Source organism: Solea senegalensis, linkage group LG19, assembly GCF_019176455.1.
Source record: "Solea senegalensis isolate Sse05_10M linkage group LG19, IFAPA_SoseM_1, whole genome shotgun sequence".
NCBI lineage: Eukaryota > Metazoa > Chordata > Actinopteri > Pleuronectiformes > Soleidae > Solea > Solea senegalensis.
This window is the reverse complement of record NC_058038.1, coordinates 19,961,600-19,979,713: the sequence shown is the minus strand read 5'-3', so window position 1 is coordinate 19,979,713 and position 18,114 is coordinate 19,961,600. Positions and strand designations below refer to the sequence as shown.

The following is an 18,114-nucleotide window of genomic DNA, read 5'->3' as shown; positions in this document are numbered from 1 at the left end:
AACTTTCAGTGAGTGTAATATAAAGGTTTTGTGTTTCTGCATCTGAATTTTCTTAGTTTTCTCTTGGTTTCACGTCGACTTCCTCAGTGTTTGATGACCATGTTTCTCCTGAGCTGAGTTTCCCTCTTTTCTTCTTCTTCTTCTAAAGAGGGAAGTGTTTGTGGAGAATTGTGGGAGATTGAGTCTTGGGGATTTCATCATGATATTACCTGACTGGTGTGAGGATGTTGATGATGAACACCTGTAAAACACTATTCTTGTTTTTGGCTGAAGCTGCTGTGTCATCTGAAGTGTGTGTGTGTGTCTGTGTGTGTCTGTGTGTGTCTGTGTGTGTGTGTGAAAGAGAGAGAGAATTTCCTCAAACACTAAGCAAGTTTTCCTCTTTTTTTTCTTTTCTTTTAAATTATTGATTGTACAGTTTAAGTGCGAGGGGATGAAGAGATTTTTTTCACAATAAAACTGTTGAATAATGTCAAAGTTGAAATGTCTGCTCATTATTTTTGTACAATTGTATGGTTTTTGGTTCAGAGCTGCAGAAGTGACAGTCATTCACTGATTTCAAGTCTTTATATTTGAGGCCAATCTCAAAATAAAACTCTGGTTTCCAGGTGCAGTTTGAAAATCAAAAGTTAAAAAACAAAAGTAGTTTTTTTATTTTGTTGTTCTAGGTTTGTGCACTTCCTGGTTAATTTGGCAGCTCGAAATGAGGAATAAAGCAAATAGGTTTATAGTTTTTATTCATGTTGAGATTGGCCTCAAACATTAAGACAATATCTGTGCTTGCCAGCGTTATCTAGGTCACATGTTCACGCCTTTATCTCACTGTTAGACAGATTTTCCAACAGGAAAAACTAAAGTTTGTCTCTGACACCAAACCCCATAGAGAAAATCATTGATTTTCGCTAGCGGGGACACAGGAGCTGCTGGTCCTCTGCTGCCTCATGTGGTCACTTTGTGTCACTGAGGTCAATCTGAACAAAGGATTTCAATCACTGAAGTGACAAAGTGAGGCAGCAGTGGCTCAACAACTCCTATGTTGCTGTGATGTTAAAATCACTGATTTTCTCTATGAGATTTGGTGTAGGAGAGTGAGTGGTTTGCAAACTTCAGTTTCAGCTTAAACATTTTTATTTATTTTAAAAAAGGTTCAACATCACTGTCCTGATATTGCAGAGAAATATAAACAAACTCTGGGGAAGACTGCCATCTACTGGAATGTAGAATGAACAACACATTGTCTGTGTGGAAAAAAAATTAATGAAACATTAAAAACATCACAAAAGTGAATGAATGAGTTTGGTTTAATCTCAAAAGAAAAACTGCAACAGAATTAAAAATATGTGTAGCCTATATTTTATTAAGGAAAAACAGATTTTTTATATTAATTTTGGAAATCCAGAGCAGATTTTTAATTCATATAAAAAGATAAAACACATATATACTGTATATGTTTTGTTTTTTTCTTCAGAATTTGGAATCACTTCATACTCCTGACCAGTAGGCGGTGGTCATGCGCCTTTAAGCAATTTAACAATCGACATTAAAATGAACAGAAGAACAAGAAGAAGAAGACGTGAGCGGAAGTGCGTCGGTTGGACACGGCGCGAACTCTGCGGCTCACACATACACAGCGCTGTCCCAGTGTCACGTGCCGTGTTGTTTTGATTTGTATTTTCCACTTCATTACTCGTTGAAGTCGCGGCGGCTCGGCTCGGCTCGGCTCGGCTCGGCTCCGTCATGTCCAGTATCCAGCTGCTCAGGGTGCTCGTCAACGAGCGTCTGTCCGCGGCCGCGGAGGAAATCTTCGAGGCTGTGAGAAAAACCATCGCGGGCTACGAGGAGGAGATCGTGCAGTCTAAACAGGAGATCCGACGGCAGCGCACGATGCTGCGGAGCGTCTTGGACCGGGATCGGGGAGCGAACAGACCCGCAGGTGAGTGACCCGCTGACCCACTGTCGTGTGTTCCGTCAACAACACCCACTTCTGTTGACGTTAGCTAGCCTAGCTTAACTTCACTTGTTCTAACGCTCTTTTCCTCCTTTAACTTCAGTGTTAATGTATGAATTAGCGCTAGATCTTGACACCAGCTTCCCGACCGAGCCCAGGGGCGTTTCAAGGGAGTTTTGGGGGCTCGGGGCAAAGGTGGTCACGTTAGGGATGGAAGGCTACACATTCATGCTTGAGCTGTCACTTTTTAATGTGGTCATTTTCAAACTTGTGCTTTTAAATCCCGTTTCAGTTGCAGTGAATGTACAGACTTAAAGACGGTCTCAAGTCATTACTGAATGCTCCAATAGAGGGCGCTGCTTTTTGTGATTGTATTGGATTCTCTTCTCTTCGTTTTACGTTTGTTTCTCTGTGTTTTGTTGCAGAGCCGCCACAGCTAGCACTCTCTGTCTGGAACGAGGACTTTCCCTCTGATCAGCAGCAGCAGGGCGGTCAACGTGAGCCGGACTGGACCTGCGCTGTGGAAGAGGACGACCAGGAGCCCCCGCACGCCAAGAGGATTCAGGAGGAGGGGCTTCCCAGCAGTCAGGAGGAAGAGGAGGAGGAGGAGGAGGAGAAGAACTCCATCAAGTTCATATTCATGCCTCCTTATGTGAAGAGCGAGCTGGAACCTCTGAGGTCTGACTATCGGGGAGCTGAGGGAGAAGATCCTCTGCCGAGCACTTCAGCCGAGCACGACACCACCAAGATGGAGGACAGTGATGCCGCCTCCTCTGGCTGCTCTGCAGCTGAACACGACGACAGCGAGGAGGAGTGGGTGGCCAGCGCGGGGTCTCAGAGTGACGACAGTGACGTCAAGGGCAAACGCAAAAGAACCAAGGGGGGTCCTCAGGTACTGACGTCTCCAATACTGAGTCCGACCAAAAAAAACAAATCGCGGATCTGTTGTAAGGTCTGCTTGAAGGCCTTCCACGCCACCGTCTCCCTGGTCAACCACATGGAATCTCACCCGAAGGACGTCTGCGGCGTCTGCGGGGAGCGTCTGGAGACGGAGGACGGCTTCAACGCTCACGTGAAGACGCACGTGAAGGCAGAAATATGCAGCGTCTGCGGGAAGTGTTTCCTGGGATCGAAGCCTTTAGAGACGCACATGCGGATCCACACGGGGGAGAAGCCGTTCAACTGCAGCGAGTGCGGAAAGTCTTTCAACTGTCATCACAACATGATGCGACACATCCGGATTCACACGGGCGAGAAGCCGTACGCCTGCTCCGTCTGCGGCAAGTGCTTCAGCGACTACACCACGTCCAAACGCCACATGATGATCCATCTGAACAAGAAGAACCCGGACTCCAACAATGCACCTGCCAGAGAGGACAAGAACGGCGACGTCCGCGACGCCAATCCGCTCAAGAGTTTGTCCCCGAAGAAACAGCAGAGTCAGACCATATGTGAAGTGTGTGGAAAAATGTTCCACTCCGTGGTTTCCCTGGTAAATCACGCTAAAAGTCACGCCACGGACCTGTGCGGCGTCTGTGGGACGCATTTCGATTCAGAGGAAAACCTCAAACTTCACCTGAAAACGCACAAGAACGGGAAGGTGTGCGACGTGTGCGGCAAGTGTTTCGACAGCAGAGCGAGTCTGGAGACGCACATGCGGATTCACACCGGTGAGAAGCCGTTCCTCTGCAGCGAGTGCGGCAAGTCCTTCAACTGCCGCCACAACATGATACGACACATCAGGACGCACACGGGCGAGAAGCCGTACCTGTGCAACGTGTGCGGCCGCTCCTTCAGCGACCAGTCCTCGCTCAAACATCACGGCAGCACGCACACGCGGGACAAACCGTACCGCTGCGACGTGTGCGGCAAAGGTTTCCACCGGAAGACGTACGTGAAGCTTCACATGAAGAGCCACACCACTGCCAAGTGACTGCTGCCATGGAAACATGGTGAAGTGTAGATACAGAAAAACAATAAAAGGCTTCTGTCGCCTCCTCGTTTGTTCGTTTGGACAGAACACGATCGCGTTCCCTGCCTTAGCTTTTATTTTCTTATTTTTTAACTGATATGTAATATAAAAAAGTGCTGCTCCTGGTTGGAAAATAAACACAGGTTAAAATGAGATTTTTTTTGAAAGTGTGGTCGTGACAAATGGGAATTAAGCAATAAAAGTGGAATTGGAAACGCGGAACCTTGTAGAGACAGAGGGGACGTTTGTGTGTGGCACCAGCACAGCTTCCCATCACAACACAAACACACACCATTTCAATAAATAAATCAATAATATAGATATTATATCTATATGTGGTGACATGTACAGGATCTGCCCATCATATCACGATAAAACATCCATTTTAAAGGCTGTCACATTGATAATCATCATGTTTATTACGTTATACATTTCTTAAACGCACTAAATTCTAATTATATTAATTTAAAAAATATGTTTCAAAAAAGTCACTTAACTTCCTGAATTTTAAGCCTAATTATTTGTGTTATAGCAGAATTTGACGTGGAGAAAAATGTCGTCTTAAAGAATAAAGAAGCAATATTGTGAGAAAAATCATGACGAGAAAAAGTCATAATATTACATTTATTCTGTTTTTGTGCCTCAAAAAGGTTCAGAGGTGAAACACACACATATACTGCAGTGACGTCATTTCTGCTCGAAATGGGAAAATAATCGCTGTTTTGTGTGAAACTGTCGACTCGTGGATGACCACACGGGGGCGCCTGAGTGCAGCCTGCACCTCTCTCCTCATTTCAAGCCTTTGCCAGGTTCCCTCCTCCTCCTCCTCCTCTCCCTCCTCCTCTCCGCCGCTGCCAGTCGCTCCTCAGGCCGCGGTGGGGAGCGTTTATTCCCCGCTGTCGGCGTTTAGCAGATGGGTGTCTCGGCCTGAGCCTCAGCCAGGAGGAGGAAGAGGAGGAGGAGGAGGTGGAGGACAGAGATGAACGTTCACCCGTGTGCCCGCAGGCTGGCTCGCCGCTCCGGCTCCGCGCTGCTGCTCGCCGCCGTGGCCGTGCTGCTGCTCCAGACGCTGGTGGTGTGGAACTTCAGCAGCCTGGACTCTGGAGCCACGAGCCGGGAGAAGAGAGAGGAGCGAGCCGGGGAGCTGAACAAAGCCGCCGCCGCCGCCGCCGCCGCCGGTGCTGGTGGCGGGCAGCAGCAGCAGCAGCGGCGGTGGAGGAGGAGGAGTGACCCGGCTGCTGGGCTCCAGCTGCAGGCGGTAGGTGTGAACACTGAGCCTGGTTCTTCATGATGGTTTCACACGTGAGGAAAGAGAAGATGCTGCCGAGGCTGCAGCTGCTCGTCCCCGGTGAACCGAGTCCCGACCTGAGCCTTAGCTCCAGAGGAGGGAATTACTTACGAAACAAATATAGATATAAAAAAAAATAGTGCGATTTAGTGATTGAAATATTTAAATGTACATTTATTAATGGTGTAATTACGGTGAATCAAATGAATCTCACTTTTCACATCAGTTCACATCTGTCCCTTAAAGCTTTAGTATGTAACTTAAACATTTACTTCATGATCAAATCGTTGACAAATGAAATATTACTGTTTGTGTACGACTGATGTCCCGCGAGACAAATACGACAGAAGTGCGTTAAGAACGGTAAAAGTCACGTTGCGTTGCGTTCGTACGAGTGGCAACCGCTGCGGAAACTTTTCTGAAATTTCTGACTTCCAACTACAACTGGAACGCAGCGCAAGTTGGAATAATTCCACTGTGTTTTAGAGACATAAGTGTTCAACGTGTCGCAATAACATCGCAGGTCATAAATATCGTGGTCAGGGATGATACGATCGCGAATTACGATAAAAATAAATTCTCATTTGTTTTAGTGAATTCTCTCGCTCTCCAACATTTATTTTGACTTGCCACAAGGGGGTCGACAACAAATGAATCTCACGTTTCACATCAGTTCTAAATGTCCCTTAAAGCTTTAGTATGCAACTTAAACATTTACGTCATGATCAAATCGTTGACAAATGAAATACTACTGTTTGTGTTCGACTGATGTCCCTCCTGTGTGTCATGTTAAAGTCACTGGTTTTCTCTATGGACTTTGGTGTGGGAGAGTGAGTGGTTTACAAACTTCACTTTCCTGTTGGAAAAGTCTGTCTCACAGTGAGATAAAGACGCAACATGTCACGTAGACATTGTAGACTTTGGTCAGTGGCTGTTTTTTGCTGAGAGTTTCTCAGGCTGGTTCTTGGCAGCAGGGGGCGCTCACAGTGCAGCCACTCACCCACACGTCAGAAAACCTGAACTATCGCTTTAACGGAAAAGGAATTTTTTCTCTGTGGCATTTTGGTGCAAAAAAAACCATAGTAATAAGAAAATAGGGTGATAATCTATGCAGGTGTTCAACACTGTCGTTAAGACACAAACATACTGTACGTGTGTGTGTGTGTGTGTGTGTGTGTGAGACAGAGGGACAGAGACTTAGGTTGTATTGAAGGGATCCATTTTTACAGCCTTTCATTACAGTTACTGGATGCCCTGTGATCATCTGTGTGTGTGTGTGAGTGATATGTCCTGACAGTTACTGCCTTTAAAAACCTTCAGAGTTACATGCCAGAAGACAGTGACCATATTATGACACAAGTTGACCGTTAAAAACACACAAAAAAACAACAAAAGAAGAGACACAACATGATAATGAGGACACATCAAAGGACAACAAAAAGGAGAATCCTAAAAAAGACCATAAAATAACAACAAGACACAAAATGACCATAAATCAACAACAATACAGCAATAAAAAAAAGATACAAAACAGTTATAAAGATACTTCAAAGGACCAAAAATACAAAACAACTAAAAGACATAAAATACCTTTTTAACGTGTCACAAGAAGATCCTGAAACACGCAAATTAACAATAGAAAAACAAGAAAATGACCATAAACTAAAGGACGACGATAAAAACTGCTATAAAAGAACACAAAATAACAGTTTCTGTCCACACTAAAACACAACATCCACACGTTTCACTTCCCTGTGGTTTATACACGGGTCCTCACTAAGATGTCTGTACAGTACACACACACACACACACACACACACACACACACGTTCCTCTAAAATGATGAGATTATAGATGAGATAATGAAAGGTTGTCTGAGGAGCAGGTGGCAGGAGCTGATATTACTGCTGTCCAAAAGGAATTCTGATACACACACACACACATATATATACACACACACACATATATATACACACACACACACACACACACACATACACACACACACACATATATATATATATACACACACACACACACACACATATATATACACACACACAGACACACACATATATATACACACACACATATATACACACACACACACACACACACATATATATATACACACACACATATATACACACACACACACACACACACACATATATATACACACACACACATATACACACACACACGCTCTCTCGCTCTCACTCTTAAAGAAACACACTCTTCCTCTATGGAAGAGTCGGGCAGATATCTGCTGGATTAAAATACTCAGTGAGGTCATGTGGCTTTTCTTTTACGCGCACACACACACACACACACACACACCCGGCTCTTTTAGGTCAAGGCCACAGCTGCGTGTGTGTGTGTGTGTGTGTGTGTGTGTCTGTCGTTTTTACCAAAAACAAAAATAGAACTTTTCAGTATGTTTCCAACTTCCAGGTGTCGTCTTAACTACGGAAGCCTGAGTGGATTAATCAATACCTAATTTTTATTAGGGCTGCAACAATTATTCAATGAATTCATTAATAATCAATTAATTCATTATTAATTATAAAATTAATATTTTTCCAATAATTTAAAGCAGTTTCTGTCATTTTTCATAGTTTCTTTGCTCCATGAAACAAAGAAATCATTCAAATTGAATCTCAAGACATTCGAGAACGTCATCATTTCCACGTTTGACAAACACTGATCAACATTTCCTTAATCCTATTATTATGGATTAATAGGATTAAAGAAATAACGCTCGTCACGTTTGTTGTGAACGTCCTCTGCACTTGTATTTCTAAAATGTTCTCTTGTTTACAGCATCGTCAGAAAGACAAACTGCGTCTGGACAGCAACAACAACGAGAACTCTGTCCCCAAAGACTTTGACTCTGTGGACAGCAACAGTAACCTCGGCGCGCGCTCCCAGCGCCAGCAAGTGTCGACCGGAAACGCCAAACATCAGCCGGACAAAGTGCAGAGTGACGACGTCCTCAAGTCGTCTCCCGTCCAAACCAGAGGGGTCGCCCACAACCGCAGTCACGCCCACCTCCACAAACCACACCCCCAGGCACCGACACCGATGAAAATGGCGGCCGGACTAGTGCCGAAGAAAGAGCGGCAACAGTGTGAGGTCAGCGGGAAAGAGGCCATTTCTGCTCTGTCCCGAGCCAAGAGCCGCGAGTGTCGGCAGCAGATCGTGGAAGTTTACTGCAAACACAAGGAGAGCGTGCTGATGCCCGAGAAGGTGCCTCGCTACTGCCCCACAGAGGGTGAGTGTATCCACGGCAGATTAAGTCTACAATATCTTAAGAATTTGTCTCAGTTTGTAAAACCACTCACTCTCCCACACCAAAGTCCAGAGAGAAAATGTTAGCTCGCTGGTCTACTGCTGCCCCGTGTGGTCACTTTGTGTCACTGAGGTCAAGCTGAACAAACTGGTGTGTGCTGTGATGTTAAAATCACTGATTTTCTCAATGATGGTGAGATGAAGCACTGAACATGATCTGACTTTAGGTTAATATCAATATGGTGACTTGTAATGACTTAGATGGAGGAAAAGTCCATGTGGTCCGGTGTGTTCTTAGTGACAGAATGTGAAGGAGCTGTTTGAACCTCGGCTGTAGAAAGTCAGCACTGCTTCTTTTTCTTCTAAATTTACTCATGGAGGAAACATTTTTAACCCGGCACGTGTGGCAGCCATGCAGAGACATCCCTTTGGTTTTCATTTCTATTTCCAGGGACTGAAAGCATGAGTGGACACAGTGAGGCAGTTTACCACCGGGATGATACTCACCCAGTGTAATTACACCCCAATGAAACAAGCAGTTTTTAATCTTATTTTTGGAAGAGCTGACTAATGACTCGTCGTCCTTCTCTCATAACCGCCCGCAGCCTTCAGAGGTTTGATTTGTATGATTACAGGTTTCTGTGATGATACACTTCTCATTATATCCGCAGACTCTCGCTGAGCTGATTTGCTTTGGTCTGATGTTTGAGAACAGGAAGGTGGTCGAAGCAAAGCTTTTACGCTAATGCAGACACGAGAAGTCGACTGCACACGAGGTCACTCCCTCTGTCTGCACAGCACCGAGCTCAACTCAACATTGAGCTTTCTGATTACAGTCATTCCTCCTCCCAGCATGCCCCACAGCCTGGGAAGGTCACTAATTAGACAAAGCGGGCCTCAACCCGCGCCATCTTTAGAACTTGAGTAATGATGGAGAAGTATTAGGTTGTTGTGTATGAAAGGGGCCTGAGCTCAGAAAGTGAACTAGGAAACATCTAAAACATGCGGGGAAGTGGGTTCCCAGGATCAGGATTGAGAAACCCCAATTTAGCCCATCATCTACGAGGAACCGTCATAGAATTAGGAGCAGTGTCCGGGGAGCAGTGGTATCTGGGTGCCTTGACCGGTTGGGATTCAAACCAGCAACCCCCCTGTTACAAGCCAAGTCAACTTGGCCATGGGCTGCCCAGCTCGGCCAGGACTCTGGTCAAACATGAAGTTTGGGGCAGATTGGACCACTCATGCTTCATGTTTCCACAGTTACCAAAGTTACCAAATTTTAATAACGTTAATGTGCAGGTAAGGCTAACGTGAATGCGCCGTGGGACGAGGGACCCTTGGACACTTCCCAGCTTGTGCCGGTGCGGATCGCCTTTGTGCTGGTCGTCCACGGCCGAGCATCGCGTCAGTTCATGCGTCTCTTCAAAGCAATCTACCACACGTCACACTACTACTACATCCATGTTGACAAGGTGAGAGTGATCCACTGAAACTTCAGACTGAAGGAAGCTGGACATCCAACATCCATGGTAATATCCTCTTTGCTTTGTCATCAGCGGTCCAACTTCCTCCAAAGAGAGGTCCTGTCTCTGGCCGGCCAGTATCCAAATGTGCGGGTCACACCTTGGCGAATGGCCACCATCTGGGGCGGGGCCAGTCTGTTGACCATGTATCTGCGCAGCATGGAGGACCTGCTCAAAATGGCTGACTGGTCCTGGGACTTCTTCATCAACCTGAGTGCTGCAGATTACCCCATCAGGTAAGACTGAGGCGCCTAGTCGAAGATTGCTTTTGTGGTACTAAACGGACTCTGGATTTTTAATAAAAACACCAAAGTTAAACAACAGACTAGATATAGTTAGTCACAGCATCATGTGTGAGGTAAGCGAGCATGAGGACGGACCAACAGTCTGTAGCTAACGTTAGCGAGCATGAGGACGGACCAACAGACTGTAGCTAACTACGGACCAACAGACTCTAGCGCATGAGGACGGAACAACAGACTCTAGCTAATGTTAGCGAGCATGAGGACAGACCAACAGACTCTAGCTAACGTTAGCAAGCATGAGGACGGACCAACAGACTCTAGCTAACGTTAGCGAGCATGAGGACGGAACAACAGACTGCAGCTAACGAGCATGAGGCGAACAACAGACTCTAGCTAACGTAGCGAGCATGAGGACGAACAGACAAAGCATGAGGACGGACCAACATCGAGGAACAACAGACTCTAGCTAATGTTAGCGACCAACGCTAACGTAGCAAGCATGAGGACAGACCAACAGACTCTAGCTAACGTTAGCAAGCATGAGGAAGGACCAACAGACTCTAGCTAACGTTAGCGAGCATGAGGACGGAACAACAGACTCTAGCTAACGTTAGCGAGCATGAGGACGGAACAACAGACTGCAGCTAACGTTAGCGAGCATGAGGACGGAACAACATCGAGCTAACGTTAGTAAACATGAGTTAAAGAATAGACTGAAGCTAAAGTTAGCCAAACTATCACTGTTGGCTAATCTAGCATGACTAAAGATGTGATTGATCGGTACCCGGAAGTATGTTCACTTCTGCACTTTTACGGCAAAACTTTATTGACAAAATTCAACAATAGAGTTTCTTGTTTTCACATAAAAAACAATAGAAACATGTATAAATGGGCCAAAATGAGTACAGTTGTTTTGACAATTTTATCTTAATCTAATTTCCCCCGATACTAGTGTGTAGTATATGTGAGGAAGAGGAGGATGATGAGAGAATAAATCTGCCTCCTGTGACTTTTTAATTTTAACATTTTTACTGAGACAGATGAATATTTTCTCAGCGTTTACTCGGTATAAGAAGTTTGAGAACCACTGCTCTCACATGAAACTGGTGTTTCTGTGTTCTTGTGAGTACTCTTCATAGAAAGGACACACACACACACTCACACACACACACACACACACCGATCTGTTCTCTGCTGTCCTCCCATCAAAGTGACTGAACACCCTTGCAGCCAAAATCCATAAGCCACAGCATTTGCACGGCACCATCAATAGCTGTGACATCATGTAGTGTGAGTCAGTGGAAATGTGTGTGCGTTTGTTTCTCTACAAAGTGTTAAAGAGACGCTGGAATACGCAGCAGAGGCTCATTCATTAACAGACGTTAAGATCTGGTTCTTTTTGAAAGATTTAATTGTCAGCACTCACCACACTGTGTGTGACCCCAACGGCAAATCATGGAGGAAAAATCTCAGTGGAGAAACAGAGATAACTAAAGTTATCTCTCAAATCTACATCAACTCTTTAAGAACATGTTCACGTCTTTATCTCACTGTCAGACTGACTTTTCCAACAGGAAACTTAAGCTTGTAAACCACAATCACTGATTTTCTCTATGGGGTTTGGTGTGGGAGAGCGAGTGGTTCACAAACTTCACTTTCCTGTTGGAAAAGTCTCACAGTGAGATGAAGACGTGAACGTGTTGATGTAATGTTTTATTACATCAGCGAGCTTCATGCGCTGTGGCCACAGTCTCTTGTGAGAACTGTCGTCACTGTTGGTCGTTTGATAAACACAAAGTTGGCCCTGATACCTGACAATGATACACATTCACGTCTATATTTTCACGGCGTGTCAGTGACTCATGGACACAAACATGCCCTCAAACACACACATGCACGCCTGCGGTTCACCTTAACGACTGTGATCAAATGCAATCAAAGCGGTCCGTCTGTCTGCGGTTCTGTCTCCTCATCAGGGCGACACCAGGCTCGAGCTGCTGCTGCTGCTGCTGCTGCTGCAGCTGCAGGGAGTGGCTGTTTCCACACCGGGCCACACACCCATTTTTCTGTTTCTGGCCTTATGCAAAGTTAAAGGTGGAGAAATGTTGATGACTGATGATTGAGCGCTGATGTTTCCCCTCAGGACCAACGATCAGCTGGTGGCTTTCCTGTCAAAGTACCGCAACATGAACTTCATCAAATCTCACGGCAGAGACAACGCACGGTGAGATTTCACTTCTTACGACGTTGATAATTTTGATTAAGACGATAAAGATGAGCAGATGCTTGTCTCGTTAACCAGGTTCCACTCAGGTCATTTAGCTCCACCCCCTCCCACCCTCTGGTCAATGCTCCACCCACAAAACACCTGAATATTAGTGTCTTGTTTTTGGTGATGTGCAGAACACTTTTTTAATGTTTTTGTAACATGTCGTAACACGACATGGTTTTGAAGTTATTGGTGCCATCATTCATGATTCATGATTCTTTTTTGTAACATTGCGTCTTTCGTTTTTCTGTTTCCTGTCCACAAACTTTTAGAAGATCTACACAAATGTCAAATGAAGCGTCTGGACGCAAATTTAAACCATGTCCACCTCTGTTGTCGTCTCAGTTTCATCCGTAAACAGGGTCTGGACCGTCTCTTCTATGAGTGCGACACACACATGTGGCGTCTCGGCGATCGCAAGATCCCAGAGGGCATCGCGGTGGACGGAGGCTCTGATTGGTTCCTGCTCAGCCGGCCCTTTGTGGATTACGTGGTCAACTCTAGAGACGAGCTGGTCACCGGCATGAAGCGCTTCTACTCCTACACACTGCTGCCCGCAGAGGTAACGCACACGCACACACACACACTGTGACCCACCGCTGCCCCCTGGTGAAATCAACATTACAATTATCCTGATCAAAATAATTGAGATTCACAATGTAACTGCGACAAGTGTGAACGTTGCCTGATTTTTATTTATTAACATATTTATTTTTGGATTTGTAAAAGACGTCAATGGCGTTAAAAAAACCACGTGAACAACATGAACACAAACTGTTACTGACGTTACAAATAAAACAAGCTTCTGTTGCTCGCAGTCCTTTTTCCACACTGTGCTGGAGAACAGCGCCCTCTGTGGGACCATGGTGGACAACAACCTGCGGCTCACTAACTGGAACCGCAAACTGGGCTGCAAATGCCAGTACAAGCACATCGTGGACTGGTGCGGCTGCTCGCCCAACGACTTCAAACCTGCTGATCTGCCGCGATTCCAGGTGAGAGCTCGGCGTTTATTACTGTGTGGTTTTTTTTATCTTATCCTGCGTCACGTGCAGATTAGCGGAGCCAGGAATCAAACCCACAACCTACGAGTTAAAAGATGACCCGCTCTACCACTGTGTGGCCCTGAAAGCTGTGTCAATAATCAGGCGGCCATTACTGTTGTTGTGGCTTCTCCCCACAGTTTGAATGCAGCACTGTTCCCAGGGGCGGTCCTGGACTCTGGGGGGGCCAAGCATTTGCCCAGTATGTCCTGTCCTGATTAATAACTCTACACTCTACTACAACTAGAACTTAACTTAAAGTTTCAGTCGAACCAAACGAAGACGCTGCTTTTTACGACCACTTCACAAACCACTTTTACTCGATTGACACGTTTCCTGGATTCCGTCATCGTCATGCTGACTTTTCCACGTGAGACGCCGTCGCCGTCCACCTTCTCCCCTCTCACAGCCTCGGTGGCTGCAGACCAGAATAACTCTCTCTTCACAAATGAGCAGGGCTGCTTTTCCTCGCGCTAACGACAGAGCGTCTGTGGTCGAGCGGCTCACGGCTTCTATAAGAGGAGCTGATCCTGGAAGCAGCTGTGGGTATTTTTGGAGCTTTGTAGCTGAGGTTTCTAAGGCTGTCATTATCATAATGTTGGGTTTAGACTGCGGGACGCACGGACTCTGCATGTCCACCAGCCGCTGAAGACCTGAAGACCTGAAGACCTGACGACCTTCCTCAGGTTCTCCGGTCTTGGATGGAAAGAGATTTTCCCAAACAATTATTTATATGATTCACAATAGATGTGGGATCATTGTTAAAGAAAGTGTGGTTGTCCACGTCGAGGTTATAGTAGTTTGGGATTTTTTATTATTTTTAGTTTTTATTTAGTTTATTTAGTTTAGACAATTTTAGTTTTTTTTTTTTGTTTTGTTTTTTAAAGCGTTTAAAGCGTTTAAAGAGTTTTTAGTCGTTTTTAGAAGTTCAAGTGTTTTTTGTAATGTGGATTATTTGCCAGGTGCCGGATTCAAAAAGATCGTAATGAATTAGTTTTTTGATTGTGAACACTAAGTTTTCCTTTGCCTTGTTCAGAGGATCCACGCCTTACTGTTGTCTAAAAAGTTCAGTCCATAGACATAATGAACTTTCATCTGACCCTGAAAGGATGAAATAAATTTACAAAGAGGGAAAACAAAGCCCATTTTCACTGTGAGTTAGTTTAATAAACACACAGTTTGTTTACATTTGAAACTGTCAAAGGTGTCTCGTTGACACATGAATCAAGAAGTTAGTTTAACCAGGTTAAGTCGACCTTTGACCCGGTCCATCCTGTGTTTTACGCCCAAATAATCTGCTGTGAATGATAAATCTGTGTGGAGGATGATTTACATGTTTTATTTTGTAAATCAGGTTAGTAAAATTTGAGGGAAATGATTCGACTCGTCCACGTTCGTCTTTACGTTAAATCTCTGAGGTCGTTTTCTACGTACATTCTTAAATTCTCTTCACTGTACTTTCTCCTCCCTGTTTTAATCACATTGTCTGTTATTCAGTATCCAACTGTCACCGTGTTCTTGTGTCTCCTTCGTCTCTCCGGGACCACAGCAAGTGTCCAGACCCACCTTCTTTGCCAGGAAGTTTGAGGCCAGCGTGAGTCAGGAGATCATCAACCAGCTGGACTCGTACCTGTTTGGTGCGTACGCGTCGGGAACGCCGGGCCTACAAGCCTACTGGGAAAACATCTACGAGCAGGACACGGACGGACCCGCCAGCCTGTCGGACTCCACGCTCAGTCACTACCACGCCTTCGCCCGCATGGGATTATCGTGCGCTGCGCGCTCGCTGCAGGGCCGTCCCAGCGACGACAGCTGCAGGTACGAACACTTTGTTCTCTTAAGTCCCTGTGACGTGATAACAACGATGGTCGACATGTCAGATTATCAATCACAGCAGATTACTGGCGTATGTTTGTGAATATTTTCTGGTTTCTTTGCTCCGTGCGACAAAGGAATCGTTCAAACTGAATCATTTTGGTTTGAAAACATCGTCGTTGAATCGAGAGAATCGAGAGAACCTGCAGCAGAATCTCTGCGACTCTTTCCACTGAAATCACCACCATCACTGGGGTTCGTGTGCGTTTGCCCGTCCAAATTAAATATGAAGATAACGATAACTTGTCCTAAAGTACAAGCAGCCTTCAGTCTCTGCACGGCCGGGGTTTTTCCAGCTGTGTGTGTGTGTTGGAGACCAACTGTAGGTACAAGGAGGTCCTTGTTGTTGGAGTTTGGGTGGGGATTGGTGGCTAGGATGGGTGGAGGCAGCATGCAGGGAAGTGTGTGTGTGTGTGTGTGTGAGTGACAGAGTGAAGTATTGAGTGAGTTAAAACAAGGATCGTCTGTTCATTCATCCTTGGATTTGAGTCGATGCTGTGTCAAACGTGGACCTGACTTTTTAGTTTGTTTGTCAGGGTTCCCACAGGTCCTTGAAATCCTTGAAAGTTTGTGAATACAAGAAAAACAAACTTTCAAGGTCCTTGAAAGTGCTTGAATTTTACTTGTACTACTTGGTGTCGCTTGATGTGCGTAGACGAGGCCACTCGGGACGAACGTGGAGACATCATAACTCGCGGTGTTGTGGACACTGTCCACTGTCTGTCTGTCTCTCCCCTGTTGACGTAAGATTCCGTGCAGAACAACGAGCGAGTAAAGTTAAAACAAGAGAGACAGCAAATGACGACGTGATGTCTGAGAAATGAAAGTTCCAACATCTCACCAAAGACAAATGTCCAAGTCTGACTTTGACCAAGATCCCGAGGACACTCACACAAACTGGTGCCCCCTGGTGGTAAAAAGTATTGCATGCGTCCTCGGGCAATTGTTTTTTTTGTTGTTGTATGGAAATGTCAACAGTCTTACAAGTTACCCTCCCATCCTATGTGGTGTCCGCACATTTAGTCCTTGAATTTACGTCAACCAAGGTGTGGGAACCCTGGTTTATTTATATATATATATATATATATATATATATGTATGTATATATATTCACATATATGCCCGACAATTAAAATCAAAGAATAGTTTAAAAAAAAAAAAGTCTGCGCAGGGTTCCCATGTTTGTGAAATTCCTGGAAATGTTTTGAAATGAGTAAAACTTGTTTTGGGGGCCTGGAAATGGTTTGGAATTAAATGAATGGCCCTGTCCAATATCACACACACATATACTGTATATATGTTGAATAGTAGCTGCATGAACATCACTTTCTTATGTCCAACGTTGCGTGTGATGTGCGTTGTACACATTAAGTTCACCCCCAAGTGAAGTTAGCAACGCTGCTGATCTGCAGAAACGCCGGTATTTGAATAATGCGGCTTTAGAACGACAAATATAAGTCAACTGTTGGATGTTGATGAAAATATTGAATTACTTGAATTCCTTTCCATACATTTTTGTGTATGGCGCCTCATTCCTGGGCCCTCTGGTCACTTTAGTGGCCTGACTTAAACTAGCACTGAGTTAAAAAAACAAACAAACCATTAATGTTATCATTAAAGAGCTTTGGCCTCTTCCTGCTGATGATGACATGCACGTTTACTCTCCTCAGTGTTAGGGTTAAGCGCGATGCTAACCACAGCTCAGTGTAATTACTGCTCTGCTGCATCAGAACCTTCTATTAAACCTCTGTTTTACACCAGTGAGCTCGTCTGACTCTGCCAGCCATGCTAACACGCCTGTGAGGGTGTCGTCTTCACAGGCGCTCCTGAAACTTGAGATAAACACTTGCAGCATTCTCACACGCTGATGCTTAGGATCGTTACCCTGCAAAAGGGATAGTTCAGGGTTTTAAGATATCAGGTACTGATATATTAAAACTGTAAAACCTTAAAGTATAATATAAAATATACACATCAACTCTGAATTGTGAGGGAACCTGCAAGTTTTTTTTTTTTGTTTTTTCATTTTCAATTCAGCAATCAAGATGGTTAGCTTCTCTGCTATCTCATTGACTCAGAAAAACATACCCCCGGCGAAAAAAAAAACCCGGAATACGTAAAATACGACCTGTATAAAAATCTCATACTATGACTTTTTTGACCGATTTTGGACGACATACTATACTATGACTTTTTTGACCGATTTTGGACCACATACTAAACTATGACTTTTTTGTCAAAATTTAGACGACATGCTATACTATGCCTTTTTGACCAATTTTGGACGACATACTATACTATGACTTTTTGACCTACTATTTTTTGACAACATGCTATACTATGACTTGACCATTTGGACAACATGCTATACTATACTTTTTTGACCGATGGACGATTCTATACATACATGATTTTGGACGACATACTATACCATGACTTGGGGTGGAGTGGCTCAGTGGTTAAGACCCTACCTTGTGTACCAAAGACATCATGGTCGCAAGTTCGATTCCACCCCTGGCTAATTGTACTTGATTCCATTGTAAGTCGCTTTGGATAAAAGCGTCTGCTAAATGACATGTAATGTAAAAATGACTTTTTTTAACCACTTTTGGACGACATGCCATACTATGACTTTTTTGACCGATTTTGGACGACATACT

At 44.7% G+C, this 18,114-nt stretch overlaps 2 protein-coding genes across 2 annotated transcripts; both read left to right on the top strand.

The window, feature by feature from the left end:
• Positions 1 to 1,564: 1,564 nt before the first annotated feature.
• On the top strand, positions 1,565 to 4,073 carry LOC122784811 (gastrula zinc finger protein XlCGF26.1-like). Its single transcript, XM_044050167.1, has 2 exons — positions 1,565 to 1,933; positions 2,374 to 4,073. Exons 1-2 carry the CDS (start codon positions 1,738 to 1,740, stop codon positions 3,879 to 3,881), a joined length of 1,704 nt encoding a protein of 567 aa, XP_043906102.1. The 5' UTR covers positions 1,565 to 1,737; the 3' UTR covers positions 3,882 to 4,073.
• Positions 4,074 to 4,688: 615 nt separating this feature from the next.
• Positions 4,689 to 15,497, top strand: LOC122785299 (xylosyltransferase 1-like). The gene is made up of 8 exons (XM_044051032.1): positions 4,689 to 5,178; positions 8,032 to 8,482; positions 9,799 to 9,971; positions 10,056 to 10,258; positions 12,411 to 12,491; positions 12,882 to 13,098; positions 13,355 to 13,531; positions 15,129 to 15,497. The coding sequence occupies exons 1-8, from the start codon at positions 4,900 to 4,902 to the stop codon at positions 15,495 to 15,497; spliced, it is 1,950 nt and encodes a 649-aa protein (XP_043906967.1). The 5' UTR covers positions 4,689 to 4,899.
• Positions 15,498 to 18,114: the final 2,617 nt, after the last annotated feature.

Coding starts and splice junctions, on each gene's coding strand:
- LOC122784811 (XM_044050167.1), top strand. CDS start 1,738: ATGTCCAGTATCCAGCTGCTCAGGGTGCTCGTCAACGAGCGTCTGTCC. Junction 1,934..2,373: donor GGGAGCGAACAGACCCGCAG/GTGAGTGACCCG, acceptor GTTTTGTTGCAG/AGCCGCCACAGCTAGCACTC.
- LOC122785299 (XM_044051032.1), top strand. CDS start 4,900: ATGAACGTTCACCCGTGTGCCCGCAGGCTGGCTCGCCGCTCCGGCTCC. Junction 8,483..9,798: donor TCGCTACTGCCCCACAGAGG/GTGAGTGTATCC, acceptor GTTAATGTGCAG/GTAAGGCTAACGTGAATGCG. Junction 10,259..12,410: donor GCTGCAGATTACCCCATCAG/GTAAGACTGAGG, acceptor GTTTCCCCTCAG/GACCAACGATCAGCTGGTGG.